We start from the raw sequence: 18,747 nt of genomic DNA on the forward strand, positions 1-18,747 counted from the left end.
ATCGGCGCTATTACAAGACCGGCAGTTGTTACTCTAGAGGTTCTTTGGGACGCTATCCAGGCATTGAATTCGTCTCTGCTTCAAGCTTCAACTTCTTTCAACTTTGAACTACATGGCCTTAAACAACAACAGAATACTATGGAATCGAAGGTTAAAGAGCAAGAAGACAAGAGTGAGTTTAATTCACTTGAAATCAAAAAACTGCAAACAATTGTTGGTAATTTAGTTTCTGATAGAGACAATGCTCAAAGAAAAATTGAACATTTTGATAACCAACTAAGGAGAAACAACTTAAGATTTTTGAACTTTCCTAAATGTCCTTTAACACCTCCAATGGAAATGCTAAAAAAGTATTTTATTGATGTATTAGGAATTCCAAAAGAAGCTTTACCTCCAATTGTAAAAGTGTATTATATTACTGGAGCCAAAACTACTTCTGTGGAGGCTCCAGTGAATTTAACACAATTCCTTGAAACGTCCTTAGAAACCATCACAGAACACACGACTCTCCTTGCAACCTTTGCCTTCGAAACAGATAGAAACAATATACTTAGGCTATATTTCAAATTTATGTCTCTTTTGTTTCTGGGTTCAAAGATACAAGTTTTTCCTGATATCAGTAAATCTACTCAGAGAAGAAGAAGGGAATTTCTGGGACTTAGGCCCCGGATTCTCGCATTAGGTGGAACTTTTAAGTTAAAATTTGCATGTAGATGCCTTATTTCTTTAAGAATGGTTTATTATGTATTCTTTGACCCAGAAAAGTTAAAGCAGTTCATAATAGCAAAAGAAAGCGGCGGCGAATCTGCTTTGATAGCAACCAAAGTTAGCTAAAACCGCAGACAGTGATCTAGCTCTTACTCTCTTATTGTACTTTTTTTCTTTTTGCTTTTGTGATTAATTACCTTATATCTTGATCAAATATTATTGTGGTCTAAGTAACTATAACATTGCTATTTACCCTTGACTACGGTAACGATAGCCAGGGTGTATGCTATTATGTTTTTTCTTTTTTTTATTTCCTGATTTTCTGCATTTATTTTTATATGAAAAAAAAAAAAAAACCTTAACCCTTACATATATGCTGATGATGTTACGATCTACATCCCGTTCAAAAGTGACTTAAACGAAATAACCAACGCGATCAACCAGAGCCTCCAAATCATGCACTCTTGAGCGGACTCTTTCCAGTTAAATATTAACGCAGAAAAAACTCAATGTCTAGTTCTCACTTCCCAATATAACACAAACAACTACCCCACTATAACCACACCATACTGCACACTTCCTATTTCAGAAAATCTGAAAATTCTTGGAGTCACTATTGATCGAAACCTCACACTCGATACCCACGTGAAGAATACAACGAAAAAAAATGTTCTACTCGATGTGGAAACTCAAAAGAATAAAACCTTTTTTCCCAAGAAACATCTTCCACACTCTAGTACAGTCATTAGTGATAAGTCACTTGGACCACTGTAATACTCTGTACGCAGGCCATAAAGAACAGACCATAAAAAAACTCCAAACAGCCCAGAACACCGCCACCAGACTCATTTTTGGTAAAACTAAATACAAAAGTGCGAAGCCCCTAAGAGAGAAACTGCACTGGCTCCCGCTCAAGGAACGAATTGAGTTCAAGATCTGCACAACCATTCACAAAATCATCCACACAGACGCCCCACTCTATATGTTAAATCTAGTGGACTTACCGCCCAGAAATGCCAAAAGATTGGCCCGCAAATTCCTCAACCTGAACTTCCCCAGTTGTAAAGGAATTAATACAAACAGTCATATGCCACTACTTTTGCGTACAAAAGCACACAGATATGGAACGCATTACCCATGGCCCTGAAAATCATGGATAATCTAACCAACTTTTGCAAATCTTTGAAGACACATCTCTTCAACAAAGCCTACAAAAGTAATCCTCAATGAAACAAATCATTCCTTAAACCACTCATGTGCATCAAAAAACACCTCTCACCCTACCTTACCTAACACCTTTCTATCTGAATCCCCATTTACCTTCAGCCTATTACCGATTGTATTTAAGATCTTGTAATGACTACATCATAATAACACTCTGTAAGCCACATTGAGCCTGCAAAAAGGTAGGATAATGTGGGGTACAATTCAAATGCAATAAATAAATAAATACCTGCAAGCGAGCGTTCTCCAGAGTAGCCCCACACTCTGGAATGCACTGACTGAAAGGTTCCACTTAATACAAGAATATCTCTACTTCAGGAAGCAGGTGAAAGCTTAGCTCTTCAACCAGGCCTTCAATGGAAGAAGTAACTAACTTGTTAGTCTCACTTGTACACACAAGGAGTGATTCGGGCTGCACATACTGCAGCAGGATGTGTTTATCCACTCCTACTCTAGCTGGGATAATATTTAACCATTCCTCTGACCTCATGTGCACCTTTCTTAAATATTAGTCACCTGATTTTCAAACTCCTCTTACTCTCTTACCTATCTATATCTTTCATGTTTGCTTATACCCTATACTGTCAATTAAAATGTTCTATTACGTATTGTGTTGACATTGTAAGTAGTATACTAAGCCATACTTTATATTGTTATTTGAATATTTTTACTGCTGTAATTGTCTATTGCACATGTTTGATTTATTCTTACTGTACACTGCCTTGAGTGAATTCCTGCAAAAAGGCAGTAAACAAATCTTAATAAATAAATATATCTTAATATATACATTGTATAATACTATACATTAATAAATACAAATCTCCTAAGCAGGTGCAATAAACAGCTAATATTTAAAAAAAGAAATAAAACCACAAAACCATAAGTGAAACTTCATCCTATGGAAAATAATGAACAGTATATAAGATACCTGCCAAAGAACTAGGAATTTTAGGACACTGTTCTGCGGAGGAGTAGCCTAGTGGTTAGTGTAGTGGACTTTGATCCTGGGGAACTGAGTTCAATTCCCACTGCAGCTCCTTGTGACTCTGGGCAAGTCACTTAACCCTCCATTGGCCCTGGTACAAAATAAGTACCTGAATATATGTAAACCGCTTTGTAGTTGCAAAAACCTCAGAAAGGCGGTATATGAAGTCCCATTTCCCTTCCCCATATTCATGGAACTAGGGTATATCGTGATGTATATTTAGTATGAGTATTATTTGTATTCATTTGCATTGTCTGCATAATAGATATCATTATGTATTAGGACTGCTTTTCCTATAGTTTGCAGTATCCTGTGATTGACTTCTTGTGAGCTTTCCCTATTGGCTGTTAGTTGTGAGCTAGGGCCAGCCCACCCTCTATCCCTGCAGGCTGTGTGAGAGAGCCCAGTTTTCTTTGCATGCCTTGTTGATCAGCAGCTGTTCTAGGGGGTTGATCCTTCCTTAATCTACTGTACTTCCATCAAGAATTTTCACCATCTCCCCAAGTCATTCCCTATTTATTTTCCCAGAGTTTCTCACCCTTATTCTCCTTTGAGTGTCACAGCTTTTCCTCTCAGCTTGGCTGAGGTTCTGGTCATCTCCTTGCCTCTGGAGTGGCTAGATACAGACTCTATGTGTACAGGGCAACAATTCTTTTCTACGCAACTGAACTGTAAATTGGATTTTCTTTGTTTATTCTGAGTACTACAATAAAGAAGATTTGCTAAAGAATTGAGAGCTTCTTTTACAAAGCTGCGCTAGCCATTTCCACACGGCAAATGAGAGGAAGCCCATAACAACTGAATGGGCTTCCCTTCATTTGCCACACCAAGAATCAGTAGCGTGGCTTTACAAAAGAGGCCCTGAGAGTCTACTGGTAAAGCTTCTATTTGGGGATGGTTTAACTGGCTGTTTAGCTACACTACACTTTACCCAGAACAACACAGACACTCAAAACATTTTTGTGATCATGTGAAATTCTGTGTATTACAATATAACATACAGCCAACTTTACAGCAAGTATTGTTAATGTATACTTTTGACAATTCAGGGTCAAATATGTAATAATTACCTGTTGCAAAACCTTTTGGACTGTGATACGGCAGGTGCTAGGGAGATACCATTTTCATCTGTTGCCCAGGATAAAGAATACATTAGTTTTCCTGATGTCAACAAATATACCTCTTTTGTCCCATTTTCATTGGAAAGAAAGGACACATCTATTAAACAGAAGTAATAGAAACAAAATACAAAAAAGTAAAAATGTTATTCAAATCTATCTAAAATCTCATTCATATGACCATGTAACCATTCAAAATGTACAAGCTACCTCTTTAGATATATGCTCTGATATGCGAGTCACAGCACTCAAAACAGCTCAATAAATATAACTTAAATAACAGTCAAAAACATCTTTCAATATTTATATTTTATATATTTAATTATTGAGGATTGTGAGGGAGTGGGTGGTATAAGATTGGGTTTCTTTAGGAACACACCCTCACTGAAGCAGAGCCACCTTAAGAATAAGTAGGTTAGCCTGTCTGGTCAGGAGGTCCGAGGAAAACCTTGCTAGCGCCCGTTTCATTTGTGTCAGAAATGGGCCTTTTTACTAGTCATATATAGCTTTGTGAATACAGTTAATACTTTATACGCAGTGCTTCTCAACCCAGCCCTCAGGGCACACCCAACAAAGTCGGGTTTTTCAGGATATCCACAATGAATATGCATGAAATAGGTCTGAATACTAAAGAGGAAATGCGTGCAAATATCTCATGCATATTCACTGTAGATATCCAGAAACCAGATTGGTTGGGTGTGCCCTGAGAACTGGGTTGAGAAGCACTGGTATATGTCATGAGATAGTGAGCCAAATAACATTTTTTTTAACAGGAGAGATATGATTATATTCCCCCAGGAGTAAATGGAAACAGCAAAATAATAGACTTAGGGGCCCTTTTACTAAGCAGCGGTAGGCCCACTGCAGGCGACCACATGCCAATCTGGAACTACTGCTGGGCTACTGCAGGAGCCTGGTGGTAGTTCCCACCCCTAGCGAGCACCATTTCCGGTACTACAAAAATATGATCTATTTTTGTAGTGCCGGAACTTAACCAGTTGTAATCAGGTAATCTCAATGGGTGCAAGTAAGGGCCCCCCTCCAAATGTGGTGTAAGTGTTGCAGTTACCGCATGGCCATTTATTTCCTCAAAAAAGACAGCCTTTTACCCACTACACAAAGGGGCTTCAGTGTGCGTCAAAAACACATGTTGATGCTATCACAGGTCCCTTTTTACCGCAGCTTAGTAAAAGGGCCCCTTAGTTTTGATGTGGTCAGTAGTGATAAGGGATCTCATCTGAGACACAATCAATGTCGGTATACTGGATGCCTTTTGAGAATTCAAAAGAGCAGTGGTTCCCATCTTTGAATGTCTATTATAAAACAGCACTGAGCACCGATTTTTTTTCGACACTGTTTTTTGTGTGCCATTTACTGAATCTAGCCCATACTATACTGTTAGGAATGACCTATCTTATAAGAGGCATTTTATATGTGAAAAAGGTTTTGCAAATTACTCTCCACATGCCATCTGTCTGTTCTATGTTGCTAAATAAACTGCACAAGCAAAAAAAAGGCTTAACCTTCACTGAAGCATTAAATCTGAATATATGTAAGAAAGGAATTGTTTTTAAGGAAATATTGCATATGTATTCATCAAGTTCATATTAAGTATAATGTGTGTATAACTTACTACTTCCAACTTCTCCTTCTGCAGGTACAACAACTTTATCACTGCTAAATTCTGCCTGTTCCAATGCATCCTTGCCTGACAGCCAACTGCTGTTTGGGATAGGTAAGTACAGTTTTGCCAACAAACTTTTCTTTTTATTAGCTGTTTCATAGATCTAAAATAAATAAATAAAACATAATTTAAAAAATGTATATATTTATTACACAGATACATACCAATAAAAAAGGGTTGTACAAGTATCTAGATTCCTCTAAACCTGGAATGCATCTCAGGGTGATCCACCCAATTTCAGGCTGGAAAAGAGGCTGAGCCAAATATCTATCCAGAAAGACCAGGCAAATAAAAGTATATAATACTAAGCATTGTTATGCTGCTAATAAAATTGTAGGTTTGATGTTAAACTGTACCTACTGCACACCGCCTTGAGTGAATCTCTTCATAAAGATGGTTAATAAATCCCAATAAATTAATAATAATTCCTGAGTACTCCTGAATAGAGGCTGTATGGTTGGCCAGATATTTGTGAACTAATGTACATATGAGATACATTTTCAATACCCTATGTAAATGCATAGGATGCATACACTTTCAACATAGAAATTTTGTAGATCTCTCCTTTGAAAATTAATTAACATGAAATATACATGCTAAAAACACCTGCTTACATCACACCTGATATTTGTGCAGGCAAACAATTGGGGGAGGGGGATGGAGAGGGAAATAACTCACTTACATTTGAAAAGTAACTAAATTAATGCTGGTTTCTTGCCATGAGCTAAAGATTCTCACCTCCTGTCCCCTACCCCCAAGGCATGCTCCATTTTAAACCTGGTTTACTCTACTAGTTTCATATGTGGAGTTCTGCTCACTTAGCAAGGATTTCTTTTAAGAAAGAATGGGTCTTGGTGTATGGGAGAAGACAGATGCCTCAAGGTTATCACTGCCCACCTTGCAATAATACTCTTCTCACAAAATTAGGCCACAAGTGGCATGCATTCGTAAAATCATCTGGTGAGATCTCTAAAATCAAAAGTGTGCACAGCAGAAATCAAAACAAAAGTGGTTTAAAATGGAAAAATAATTCAACAACTTCCCCAAAATTCAAATTTAAGCAAGTATGTAGTCTCTGTTTAACTTGCTATAGTCATGTTCATGTAGACAACCTGCTGGATCCTACTGTGCCTTCCTCCACAGTCCAGGGGTGTAGCCAAGGGTGGGCCTGGACGGGCCCAGGCCCAGCCACTTTCCCCACAGGCCCACCCATCCAACATCCTTCGCTCGCTGTTGCTGCCTTTTCTCCCACGGCTCCAGTACGGCCGTCCAGGAGGCAGCATTCAACGTTGCCTGCGTGCCCTGAAATAATTCTTCTCCCCAGGCTCTGCTGCATCGGTCCCTGCATTCTCTTTTTCGCCCGTCGCGCAACACTGCCATCACAAAGGCAGCTCCGCTCCCCCCTGCCACGTCCATCTGGCCTACATAAACAGGAAGTGCATCAGAGAGGGCCGGATGGACGCGGCAAAGGGAAGCAGAGCTGCAGGTGTGAATTGCAGCACTGCGCAACGGGCGAAAAAGAGAATGCAGGGACCGATGCAGCGGAGCTTGAGAAGAATTATTTCAGGGCAGGCAGGCACGCAGGCAATGCTGAATGCTGCTTCCTGGACAGGGAAGAAAAGGCAGCGACAGCGAGCGAAGGATGTTGGTTGGGTGGGCCTGGAGGGCAGAACTAAAGTAAGTTCTGGACCTTTGGGGAGAGGAGGGGGGGCTGGAAGGAAGAGATAGTTTTGCCGGAGTCGGACTTGTGGGAGGAAGGGGATTGGAGGAAAGGGAGAAAGCTACTGGATGTGGGAGGAAGAGGAGGGAGGAGATCTGAATGGAAGGGAGAGAGTTGCAGGAGGTGGGATGAAAAGGAGGGGATCTGGATGGAAGGGAGAGAGCTGCTGGACATGGGAGGGAGAGGAGGAAGGGGCTGGAGAGCTGCTGGACATGGGAGGGAAAGGAGGAGGGGACTGGATGGAAGGGAGAGAGCTGCTGGACATGGGAGGGAGAGGAGGAAGGGGCTGGAGAGCTGCTGGACATGGGAGGGAGAAGAGGAGGGGACTGGATGGAAGGGAGAGAGCTGCTGGACATGGGAGGGAGAAGAGGAAGGGGCTGGAGAGCTGCTGGACAAGGGAGGAACAGGAAGAAGGGACTGGAGGGAAGGGAGAGAGCTGCTGGACATGGGAGGAAGAGGAAGAGAGGACTGGATGGAAGGGAGAGAGCTGCTGGACATGGGAGGGAGAGGAGGAGGGGACTGGATGGAAGGGAGAGAGCTGCTGGACATTGGAGGGAGAGGAGGAAGGGACTGGAAGGAAGGGAGAGTGCTGCTGGACATGGGAGGAAGAGGAGGAAGGGACTGGATGGAAGGGAGAGAGCTGCTGGATGTGGGAGGAAGAGGGGGAGGAGAACTGGAGGGAAGGGAGAGAACTGCTGGTACAGCACAAGGAGGGAGGGAAGGGAAACAGAGATAGCAGACCAAGGAGATGAAGGAAAAGGGAACAAATACTAAACCTACAGCGTGAGGGAGGAAGGGCGGGTGGGGTGGGTGGGCAGCCAGGGAATCAAGCAACCAAACCAGATGCTAGAAAGGGGAGGGAATGAGAGGGAGAGAAGCTGGATGGGGTAGGGTCAGAGAGGGTAGAAATATAATGGCACTGAGGACAGAGAGAAGGGAGAAGCTGGACAGAGAAATATTGGGACACAGAGAAAGGGGGGACACTAAACATGGAGGAAGATAGAGGTACAGAGATGGAAGAAGATGGATAGTTGGCATGGAGAGAGAGTAGAATATCAAATAAACATGAGACCTTGGTGAGTGAGTTAAGAGAAGACAGAAGGATGTAGGAAACCAGAGCCTGAGACCAACATGACTTGGAAAAATAAATGAGCAGACAACAAAAGGTAGAAAAAATAATTTTATTTTTCTATTTTATGACTAGAATATGTCAGATTTGAAATGTACATCCTGCCAGAGTTGGTGTTAGAATACGGCTGGGGCCCAAGGCAGATATTTAGGACGGGACCCCAAGCTTACTAACAGGCTGCACCTGCTTCCAGCTGGCCTAGGGTTCTCTCTGGCTAGGGGGCCAACGCAGTTGCCCTAGTTGAACCTCCCCTAACACTGTCTCTTGCATGTGCTATCATATTTTGCACAGTATAGGAGAAAATGCATCACTTTGTATTTCTTTGTGCTGTGCTAAATGCAAGGTCTGGCCTCTTGGGATTTTGATTTGTTATGGTTTGTGGTCACTTGTTCTGTATTTGGCATTTGTGTTCTGTGTGTGTGACCAAAGTATTCTGTTAGCATCAATTTTCTATGTAGTATTCTATAGTACTTTGGCTTGTTCAGTTTTCTTGATGTATGATATTTTAGGGCCCCACGTAATATTTAGGACATATTTGGGGGAAGCTATGTGTGTTGGCGGACCGTGGCTTAGTGGAGGATGAAGAGTGCACCCTCTTATATTTCCCCTAGCTCTCAATGTGGCCTACAGCCACTGAGGCCAGCACTGCTACTCCCATTGAAGTTATTGGGAGTGGGGTAGGTGTGCAGTAGGAGTAGGGGTCGTGGGCAGGGCATATCAGGTGGCAGGTGTTTCTCTAGTGCTAATCCATCCAACCTGTTGGCCCACCCAAAAATTGCCTTCTGGCTACGCCACTGCTCCACACCAATTGGTCCTCTTCTTCTGTATGTGGTTTCAGAAGAACAGGTTCCTCTTCCCTTTTTGTGGGTCCTCAGATGGCCCCACAGACATAGATACACATCCCACGGTATCTGGCGAGTAGCCACCAGACCTGAGGCTGGCATAGAGGTGGCATGAAATATTTTTAAAGATTTTCTTGAGGGTGGGAGGGGGTTAGTGACCCACTGGCGGAGTAACGGGAGGTCATCCCCGATTCCCTCCAGTGGTCATCTGGTCATTTCGGGCATCTTTTTGTACCTTATTCGTAAAAAAAAACATGTCCGGGTGAAAACGTCCAAGTTTTACTTTAGGACGTCCCTGCTTTTTTTGATTATGACTGAAAGACGTCCAAGTCTTAGGCATGCCCAAGTCCCGCCTGCACCACACCTTCAACACGCCCCTTTGAAATTTGGATGTCCTTGTGATGGACTGCAGTTGGAGACGTCCAAAATCGGGTTTTGATTATACAGATTTGGACGTCTCCAGAAGATGGACGTCCATGTTCCGATTTATGTCGAAAGATGGACGTCCATCTCTTTTGAAAGCCTGTTGCTGTAGTCTAATTCCACAAACTCTAGCTGAGTTCCATTTATCCCTAGACTCTCCCAGAGTCTGTCCTTCTCTGTTCCTCTTTTACTCATTAAACCAAGCGAGCCAGGTAACCTCCTCTCCTTTTTAAGACCAAGCTCTCTGTGGACTCTAAAGGGTCAATCTGCCATCCTGGCAAAATCCTCCTTCTTTTACACCTTTGCCTTGTTATATAGGGCTTTTTATAGTTTACTCTGAAGCACATAATGGGAGCGCACACTGAAAGTGAGACACCCTCACCTGTCTTCCATTACATCATATTATTACACTCACAGATTATTTTATTTATTAAAATGTATGTATCACCTTCTTTTTAAAAAACCCAAAGTGATTCATAAGAAGCACCATCCAACCCTCCAACTGTCTTATAAAATATCCCATTTTATAATTACAAAACATATCTTTTACTAATAGTCCTAACTATTATGATCCTTCAAAATAAAACACTGTACCATACCCATCCCTCCCCCTTATTCTCCAAGTAAAAAAAAAAATCATATGTCACTACCACCTGCCAAAACAACCAAGTTTTCATGAACTGATGAAACAGCAAATAATCTAAACATAGGTGAACAACTGGCAACTCAGGATTTATCTTTCTAATTTCTGTACTAAATAATCAGATCCCAGCCCATATGAAACTACTACTACTACTAATCATTTCTATAGCGCTACTAGACGTACGCAGCGCTGTACACTTGAACATGAAGATAACAGTCAGCCATTTAAAATAAATATGAAAGTTAATGTGAAACAGCACGATCATATGGATGCAACCATCCTGTTCCCAGCTACAAATTTTGTAAAATCTGTAATCTTTTCAAGATTCTCTGAGGGATACATGCATTTAGGGGTCTTATACAAAGGCACGGTAGCATTTTTAGTGTGTGCTAAACATTAGAGAGGGAAACCATCCTGAACTTTTGTTTTGCCAGATGTTTGTTCAAAGATGGGGTGGAATCCCCTGTTTTCTTTGGGACCAGGAAGTACTAGGAATAAAATCCTTTCCCTTTTACCCCCTTTTTCAATTGTAGGGTGTATTCCAGTGGTTCCCAAGCCTGGTCCTGAAGGCACCCCAGCCAGTCAGGTTTTCAGAAGATCTACAATGAAGATTCATGAGAGAGATTTGCATGCACCACCCTTATCTTGTCTTATTTGATCTAATTGATTTTTGCTTTTCTTAATTTCTTTTTCTCTTTCCTATTTTAGAGTTGGAGTTCCATTCTTTTCATATATGCTTTATATTATGACTGTGAACCACTCTGATTTTAAGAAGGGTGATATATCAAGATTAAATAAACTACACTAAACTAAACTCGACTGCATGCAAATCTCTCTCATGAATATTCATTGTAAATCAGCCTCACTCTTACCAATAGGACATTCTGGATGGCCACAGTTACTGCGGCTATGCCCTCCTGGAACCGGTCAACAGCTCATCCCCTGCTTTGACTGGGGAGCCAGATGTGGCTTTTGAGCCCTTTGCTGCCTAGGGTGGGAGCAAGAGCTCTGGATATTCTGGGGTGGTTGAGAAGGGGGAGGAAAACTACTTCTTTGAGAGTAGAAGGCTATCCATTGCCCTCGACCAGAGCACTTTCTGGATGAGGATGATGAGTCAGGAGTGGGATGGGATAGATTAGTGACTTGATAATGTCAGGCACTTCTTAATGAAGTTATAAAATGCTCTGTACTCATTTAAAATTGGAGTAGTTGTTAAAAAGGAAAGTGGAATTAAGTATAGATGAATAAAAGAAAAACCAACAGCAACATTCTACAGTCAGCATATAGTTGCAGTGAATCCAATTTGGAATTTTTTTACCTTGGGAAATGCTAAAAATTGCTACAAATCCGTAAGAATACAAAAATAACTTGATAAAAAATGTTTTAAAGCCTTAAGGTTTCACATGGTTTAGAGGTGAAATAAGGCTTTAAAACTTTTTATCAAGTTATTTTAGTATTCCTATGGATTTTAACCCTTTATTTTAATGTTCCAGATGATTCTCAGCTCTGGATATGCTTTACTCACTCTTTCCAATGGTTGGAATAAATAATGACATAACTGGAATGTGGTGGCATTATTGGAAATAAGCTAGAACACACAGCATTTTTAAACATTTTAATAGCACTTTTTAGCATTTCCCAAGGTCAAGAAATTCCAGCTTTGATACAATTCAGCTAATTTATTAAGAGTTCCTTATGCCCTTGATATAGCCCTTGTGTGAACAAAACACGGCTATGTCGGGTATATAGGTTTATAACTCACGTTTGGTGAATACATTTGGTGATGGCCATCTTCCTGGATTTTGCAGATTGTCTGCCTATTTGTTTTCTCAGTGCCTTAATCTCTTGCATGTCAGTCAGACCTTGGGTGGGTGATCTCCACTGCCCTAAGGAAGTTTCCTCCCCTAAGGAACTGGAGAACAACACCATCTCAATGTGCACCAGCTCTGGGACCATGCAAGGGACTGGTGTCAATGAACATGTGATAGGCATGGACCTCCAGAATGGGTTGGAGCACCACCAGCTCAGACAAAAATATTCCTCAATGCCTTGGCATCACATCAGGCTAGGTGGTGCCCCATCTCTTCCTGGAGTAGAGCCTGGACCTACTCTTCAACGGAAATGGCCTGGTCCCAGCTCGATGGAGACCGGTGTGCCCATCCGAGTGCTTTGAGGGTGAGCAGCCCTCATGACATGGGCATTATTCAGGTGTCAATAATTTCAATGCCATGCTTCGAAGGGGACCATGTTGATGCCTCTGCCTGCGCACAACATCTGTGTCCCTCTGTGTTGATGAGGACAAAGTCGAATCCTTCCTTGACCTTGGGGTGGGATCAGAGGATGTCCAATCCCGGTGGCCACTACTGATGCTCAAAGATGAGGAAGGAGAAGACCACTCAATTCCAATGTATCCCCAGTGTCTGACACAGCTCCAGGAGGTTTGGGACCAATGCCTCCAATGCCAAAATCAGGGCCGCCGAGGGGGGAGGGGCAGGGGGGACAAAATTCCCCAGGCCCGGGCCACCAAAGGGGGCCCGGCACCGCAGTCCTCGATCTCACCCGCCCTCGGCTCCGTCAACCGTCCGCCACCGGGCCGGGCCCCCCGCATTGAAATCATCACAGTGCCTCACCTGTCACCTCCATGACTGAAAGCGCAGCAGCGGCAGACCGGATTCACCTCTCTTCGGGCCTTCCCTCCCTGTGTCCTGCCCTCATCTGATGTAACTTCCGCGAGGGCAGGACACAGGGAGGGAAGGCCCGAAGGGAGGCAAATCCGAACTGCCACTGCTGCTCTTTCAGTCACAGAGCGAGGTGACAGGTGAGGCGCTGTGATGATTTCAATGCAGGGGGCCTGGTGGCGGACGGAGGGGGGTGGGTGGGGACTGCGGCGTGGCGGTGGCGATGACCTCAGGAGGTGTGGGGGCTGGGCCCCGGGAGTGGCCTTGCCCCGGCCCAGTCTCTCGGCGGCCCTGGCCAAAATTGATGGACTGGACTTCTCTGTGTCAAAAATAAATTTGTGATGTCTTTCACGACCTTTATTTCTTCTTCTTGACATTTATGAACAGAGTTTACAAGAAGAACGATTATGGTCAGGCCCCAGACACTGTAGGCACCAGTTATGGGTGTCTGTGAGGGACATGTCCTGCCGCACTGGGTGCATTTTAAAACCACTGGGAGTCCTAAGGAACATATCAGGAAAAATAGCCATAGCAAAATCAAACAACTCAATTTTGCAAATGTTACCTCGACTGGGATGCTCGGGGCCTAAGGGGCCTAGTGAGCCATGGAAAAATAAAGAGAACTTACAAAGTGCCAAAACCTGAGTGGGAAACCACAGGGTAAGTAGGCACTGGCCCCCCATGAACCAAGTTAAAATAATAAACATTGAAATTTGAAGACAAAGACTACCGAGGAACAAGAGAGAACAAGAGAGAGAGAGAGACTGACAAATGCAACTTCACTACTCTGTGGAAAAAAAAGTGGGGCCCTTTTACAGAGCGGCGGTAAGCCCAATGCGGACTTACTGCTCACTCTTTCAGTAGTCCCACCCCAAGTGTGCACCATTTCCGGGGGAAAAGGAAAGCCTCTTGAAATGGTTCCGCAGCGGTAACCCAGTGGAAATCGGGCATCGCTGCGTAACGTCCAGTTACCTCAATGGGTTGTGGTAAGGGCTCTCCGTCACATGGCCATGTGGTAAGAGTTCTTTTATCGCATGGCCATGTGTGCCTGGAGTCTTTTTATCCACTGCAGTAAAAAGTGCCCTGGTGCACGGAAAAAATGGCCCCCGCCGCCAGCACAGGGCCCTTTTCCCCACAGCTTGGTAAAAGGGCCCCAAAGGCTGGTTTGGTCTTGCACAACAGTGGTGGGTGGAAAGGCATATGCATGCACAGTGTACCACCCTAAAAGGCTTCAGGAAGTTGCTGGAGAGCAGTTCCTGTGCAGGGCTCCATCAGTGTGGATTTTTTGGAGAACAATAATTCAATTTTGTTAAAATCCCTAAAAAATCCTTATTGTACTATGCCCTAGGTTAAAAAAAGCAAACGTCAATCCTATACCAGTTTTTCAAAATGAGCTCATTTGCATCCCATACCTAATTACTGCAAAATATATTTGCTAGTTTGTTTGCAAAAAATTTGCAGGTTACTACATAAGTCTCAAAGTACATTATTTTATACAAAGGCTTTATTAAAAGGGCTCAAAAATAAAATGAATTTTGATAAAATAAAATCTAACATACCTCTAGACAAATACTTTCAGGCCAGTTTAATATCTGAAGGCTGAAAACTTGCTGAAATTCTATTTTAAAATCCAGCTGAAGTGGTGATTCCATAGTGCTAAAGGCCAACTTTCCATTGTAAAACATTTTTATGAAATATTTTAGTTTTTCAACTTTTATTTTTCTCATTTTTTCATGCCTGTAAAAAACAACTTCCAATTCTTAATTTTAACAAATAATAAATGTAATCATAATTTCATTATCATAAATGCTAAATCAAGTCTTTATGTTCGATCTAAGAGTATAAATAGTCCGAGCAACAACACTGAATATTGGGGGCTGAATTTGGTGGGGCTGGCACAGGAGCTTATGCAGGTCCTAGCTGATATTCAGCCAGGGCCCACATATGACAGTTATGTGGGCACTAAGATGAATATCAGCTAGGACCCACATAACTATTTTCTTTTGTTTTAAAAGCCCCACAATCCCCAGCCCGGCCCTCCGATACAGCCTTCTTCCTTCCTTTCCCTGCCCCCTTCCATCCAGGTGCTGAGACTCACAACCCTCCTTCTTCCTGAAATGCCCCCCCAGGCCTACCTGATATCCCTAGTGGTCCAAGTATAGGCAATGGAGGCAGGAACAAAGCCCACTCACTCCTGCCCTTGCGGCTGGAAAAGGAAAATGGCTGCCACCACCTCTTGTGGCCAACACATATCTGCTTAACAGTGGAAGGATTTCAAATGAAGGACTTATCCAGATAACTACCAAGATTACTTGGTACGTCCCCCTTGATTATGAACCTTTTAGTTACTGCACAGTGCAAATAGATTAGGAAGCTCTGAATCAATACTTTCTGAAAGTGTATTTGACGCACTCCATTCCTGAAAGAATCATACAGATCTGACAAATTATTAATTTACAGGCAGGAAATTTTATATCTGCACTGATATTGATGAGTGGGATCCGAGGCTATAAATTTCACTTTGCTTTGGGATGTAAGTTCAAAATTTGTAATGGCCAAAATGTCTTCCCTCCTGGAACTACGTAGCAGTGTGGGCAAGGGTGTGGCATGGAGCTCCACAAACACTCAAGAGTAGTAAAAGTAAAGCAAAAACACTTTATCAGTGCTGTTCAAAGTACTAGGTCAAAGTACTTAAGTAAAAGTAAAAATAGATGTATATTTTAATATTTAAGTAAAAGTACAGTGAAAAACATTAGAGAATTTTAAATTTACTTAAGTGAAAGTAAAAAAGTTATTGCCTAAGATAATACTTTTTGAGTAAAAAGTAAAAGTACAGCAACTACAATGAATGCAACTATTGTTAATGTTTTATCCCAACTTGCCCTACAATTCAATCCACTTTGCTTTTAGTACAACTAAATTTTCGAAAATGACTGTCACTCATGCAAGTGCGCTTGTGAATCATCAATCCAGCACTGCTGAAAAGGTTTTCAACAACTGCACTAGCAGAAAGTGGATTGTTCAGTTTGATAAAAAGCTCCTTCAAATCAGGCCAGGTTGCAGTATTACTGATGTCTTCTGACCAGGTCTGCAGATGAGGGAAACTCTAAAACACTTGACTTTTCGTATAGCAAAGAATACTTTCCGCCTTATTTTCGAAAGTGATGGGCGCCCAGATTTCGACCCAAATCGGGAGACAGGTGCCCATCTCGCAAAGGCGCCCAAATCGGTATAATCGAAAGCCGATTTTGGGCGTCTTCAACTGCACTCCATTGTGGGAACGAACAAAGTTGATGGGGCGTGTCAGAGGCGTGGTGAAGGAGGGACTGGGGCGTGTTTATCGGCCGAGGAGAGATGGTCACCTTCGGCAGATAATCGAAAAAAGAAAGGCGTTTTTAGCCCAAATTTAGGTCACTTTTTTTGGACCCCTTTTTTTTTTCACAAACAAGTCCCAAAAAAGTGCCCTAAATGACCAGATGACCACCGGACTGAATCGGGGATGACCACCCCTGACTCCCCCAGTGGTCACTAATCCCCTCCCACCAAAAAGAAACCAACTTTAACAAATTTGTTTTCCAGCCTGTATGCCAGCCTCAAATGCCAAACCCAGCTCCATCACAGCAGTATGCTGGTCCCTGGAGCAGTTGTTAGTGGGTGCAGTGGACTTCAGGCAGGCGAACCCAGACCCATCCCCCCCTACCTATTACACTTGTGGTAGTAAATGGGAGCCCTCCTAACCGCCCCCAAAATCCACTGTACCCACATGTAAGTGCCCCCCTTCAGCCATAAGGGCTATGGTAATGGTGTAGAGTTCTGGGCAGTGGGTTTTGAGGGGGATTTGAGGGGGCTCAGCACCCAAAGGAAAGGAGCTATGGACTTGGGAGGTATTTAATTTTTTTTTTTACTTTTTACAGGTGCCCCCTAGGGTGCCCGGTTGGTGTCCTGGCATGTGAGGGGGACCAGTGCACTATGAATTCTGGCCCCTCCCATGACCCAATGCCTTGGATTTGTTAATTTTTGAGCTGGGCGCCTTCGGTTTCCATTATCGCTGGAAAACGAAACTGCCCAGCTCAAATCCGCACAGATCTGATGTATTTGCCTGGCACAAACCGTATTATCGGAAAAAAAGATGGACGCCCATTTTTTTCGAAAATATGGTCTGTCCCGCCCCTTCACGTACCCGTTCGCGGACATAGACGCCCATGGAGATGGGCGTTCGCGTTCGATTATGCCCCTCTTTATCATCATTATTGTCATTATTATCTGCATTACAAGTAGTGCTATCTAATTCATCACTTGCATCTTTACTTTCATCTTCGTTATCATCAGTGAGTTTTTTCTAGCAAAAAAGGTGCCGGTATTCAAATGCTAGGCCACCCTTCAGGGGTGGGGTAATCACTGAGTGACCCACCCCACAATAGCAAGGCCCCCTGCAACCAGTCACAGAATCTATGGCAAGGCAGAATTGGTATGTAGAGCCTGAGCTCTTTCATTAAAACTTGGGGATCATGGGTCAATTTTAGCAGACAATGGAAAAGGTGCCGGTACTCAATACCCCCTCAAAAAAAGCCCTGGTTATCATTGTCATGCTATCCAATTACAGAGAAGGTTTTCACAAAGTTGGAATTGTTCTCTGTTATTGTCCTAATAATTTTTCATCTAATGGCAAACTCTGAATATCTTCTAGAACTGATACAAGAACATCAATGTGTGAGAATCCTTCAATCTTAGGGCACACAAACAGACTTCCTCTCTAATTACTCTATCAATCCAATGGACAATCACCCCAATATAACATTTTCCATGGTATGACCAGCAGTCTGTTGTTGAGACATATATCTGTTCACCAAGAATTGCTAAAAGCTTCAGCTTCATCTCCACTTTATAGTAACCTCACTGTTATGTTTGGCTGAAGACCAGTAACCAATTCAACAAATACAGGCAACTCCATGTTCTCATAAGCTATATTCACTGAACAGCAAAAATCTTTTTCCAAATATTTTTATTGAATAATTTTCAGTAAAAACAATAAAACAGTGGAACAAGAAAAAGGAAAGAGAAAAAGAGTAAGTGCTAAGTGCTTTGAAAATATGCCTCTAAGTCAACCTGGCTAATAATTGTTTAATCCCCCTAGTACTTGTCTAATACCATTTTAAGTCTAACTATGGGGCCCTTTCACCAAAGCGTGGCAAGTCAACTTGGGGCATGCTGTGCAGCAGTTCACTCTTGGAGAAGGCTAGCGGTAGTCCTGAACCCCACCACACACCACTGCTGGCACTAGAAAATATTTGTGTGTTTTCCAGTGCCAGGCTACCACGGGGAGCCCTTACTGCCTCCTAAATAAGAGGCAGTAAGGGCTCTCCCAGGAAATGATCACGTGGCACAGCCATTTCCTTCCTTAGAAAATAAGGAAAACAAGAAAAAAGGCCTTTTACCAGCGTGTTAAAAGGGGGCCTTGGCGCACAGTAAACCTATGCACCAACGCCACTGTAGGCCCCTTTTATCTCCACTTGGTTAAAAAAAGGAGTCCTATGTTAACTGCTTTCACCACATCTTCCAGCAACAAATTCCACACTTACTGTGGATTGAATGA

At 42.7% G+C, this 18,747-nt stretch overlaps 1 protein-coding gene across 1 annotated transcript in view; it reads right to left on the reverse strand.

The window, feature by feature from the left end:
• Positions 1 to 18,747, reverse strand: part of CC2D2B (coiled-coil and C2 domain containing 2B) — a 227,789-nt gene that overhangs the window by 126,251 nt on the left and 82,791 nt on the right. Inside the window, 3 exon segments of the mRNA XM_030204963.1 lie at positions 3,988 to 4,135; positions 5,669 to 5,822; positions 14,714 to 14,891. Of these exon segments, the coding sequence (XP_030060823.1) occupies positions 3,988 to 4,135; positions 5,669 to 5,822; positions 14,714 to 14,891 (480 nt within the window).

Source organism: Microcaecilia unicolor, chromosome 5 (assembly GCF_901765095.1).
Source record: "Microcaecilia unicolor chromosome 5, aMicUni1.1, whole genome shotgun sequence".
Classification (NCBI taxonomy): Eukaryota; Metazoa; Chordata; class Amphibia; order Gymnophiona; family Siphonopidae; genus Microcaecilia; species Microcaecilia unicolor.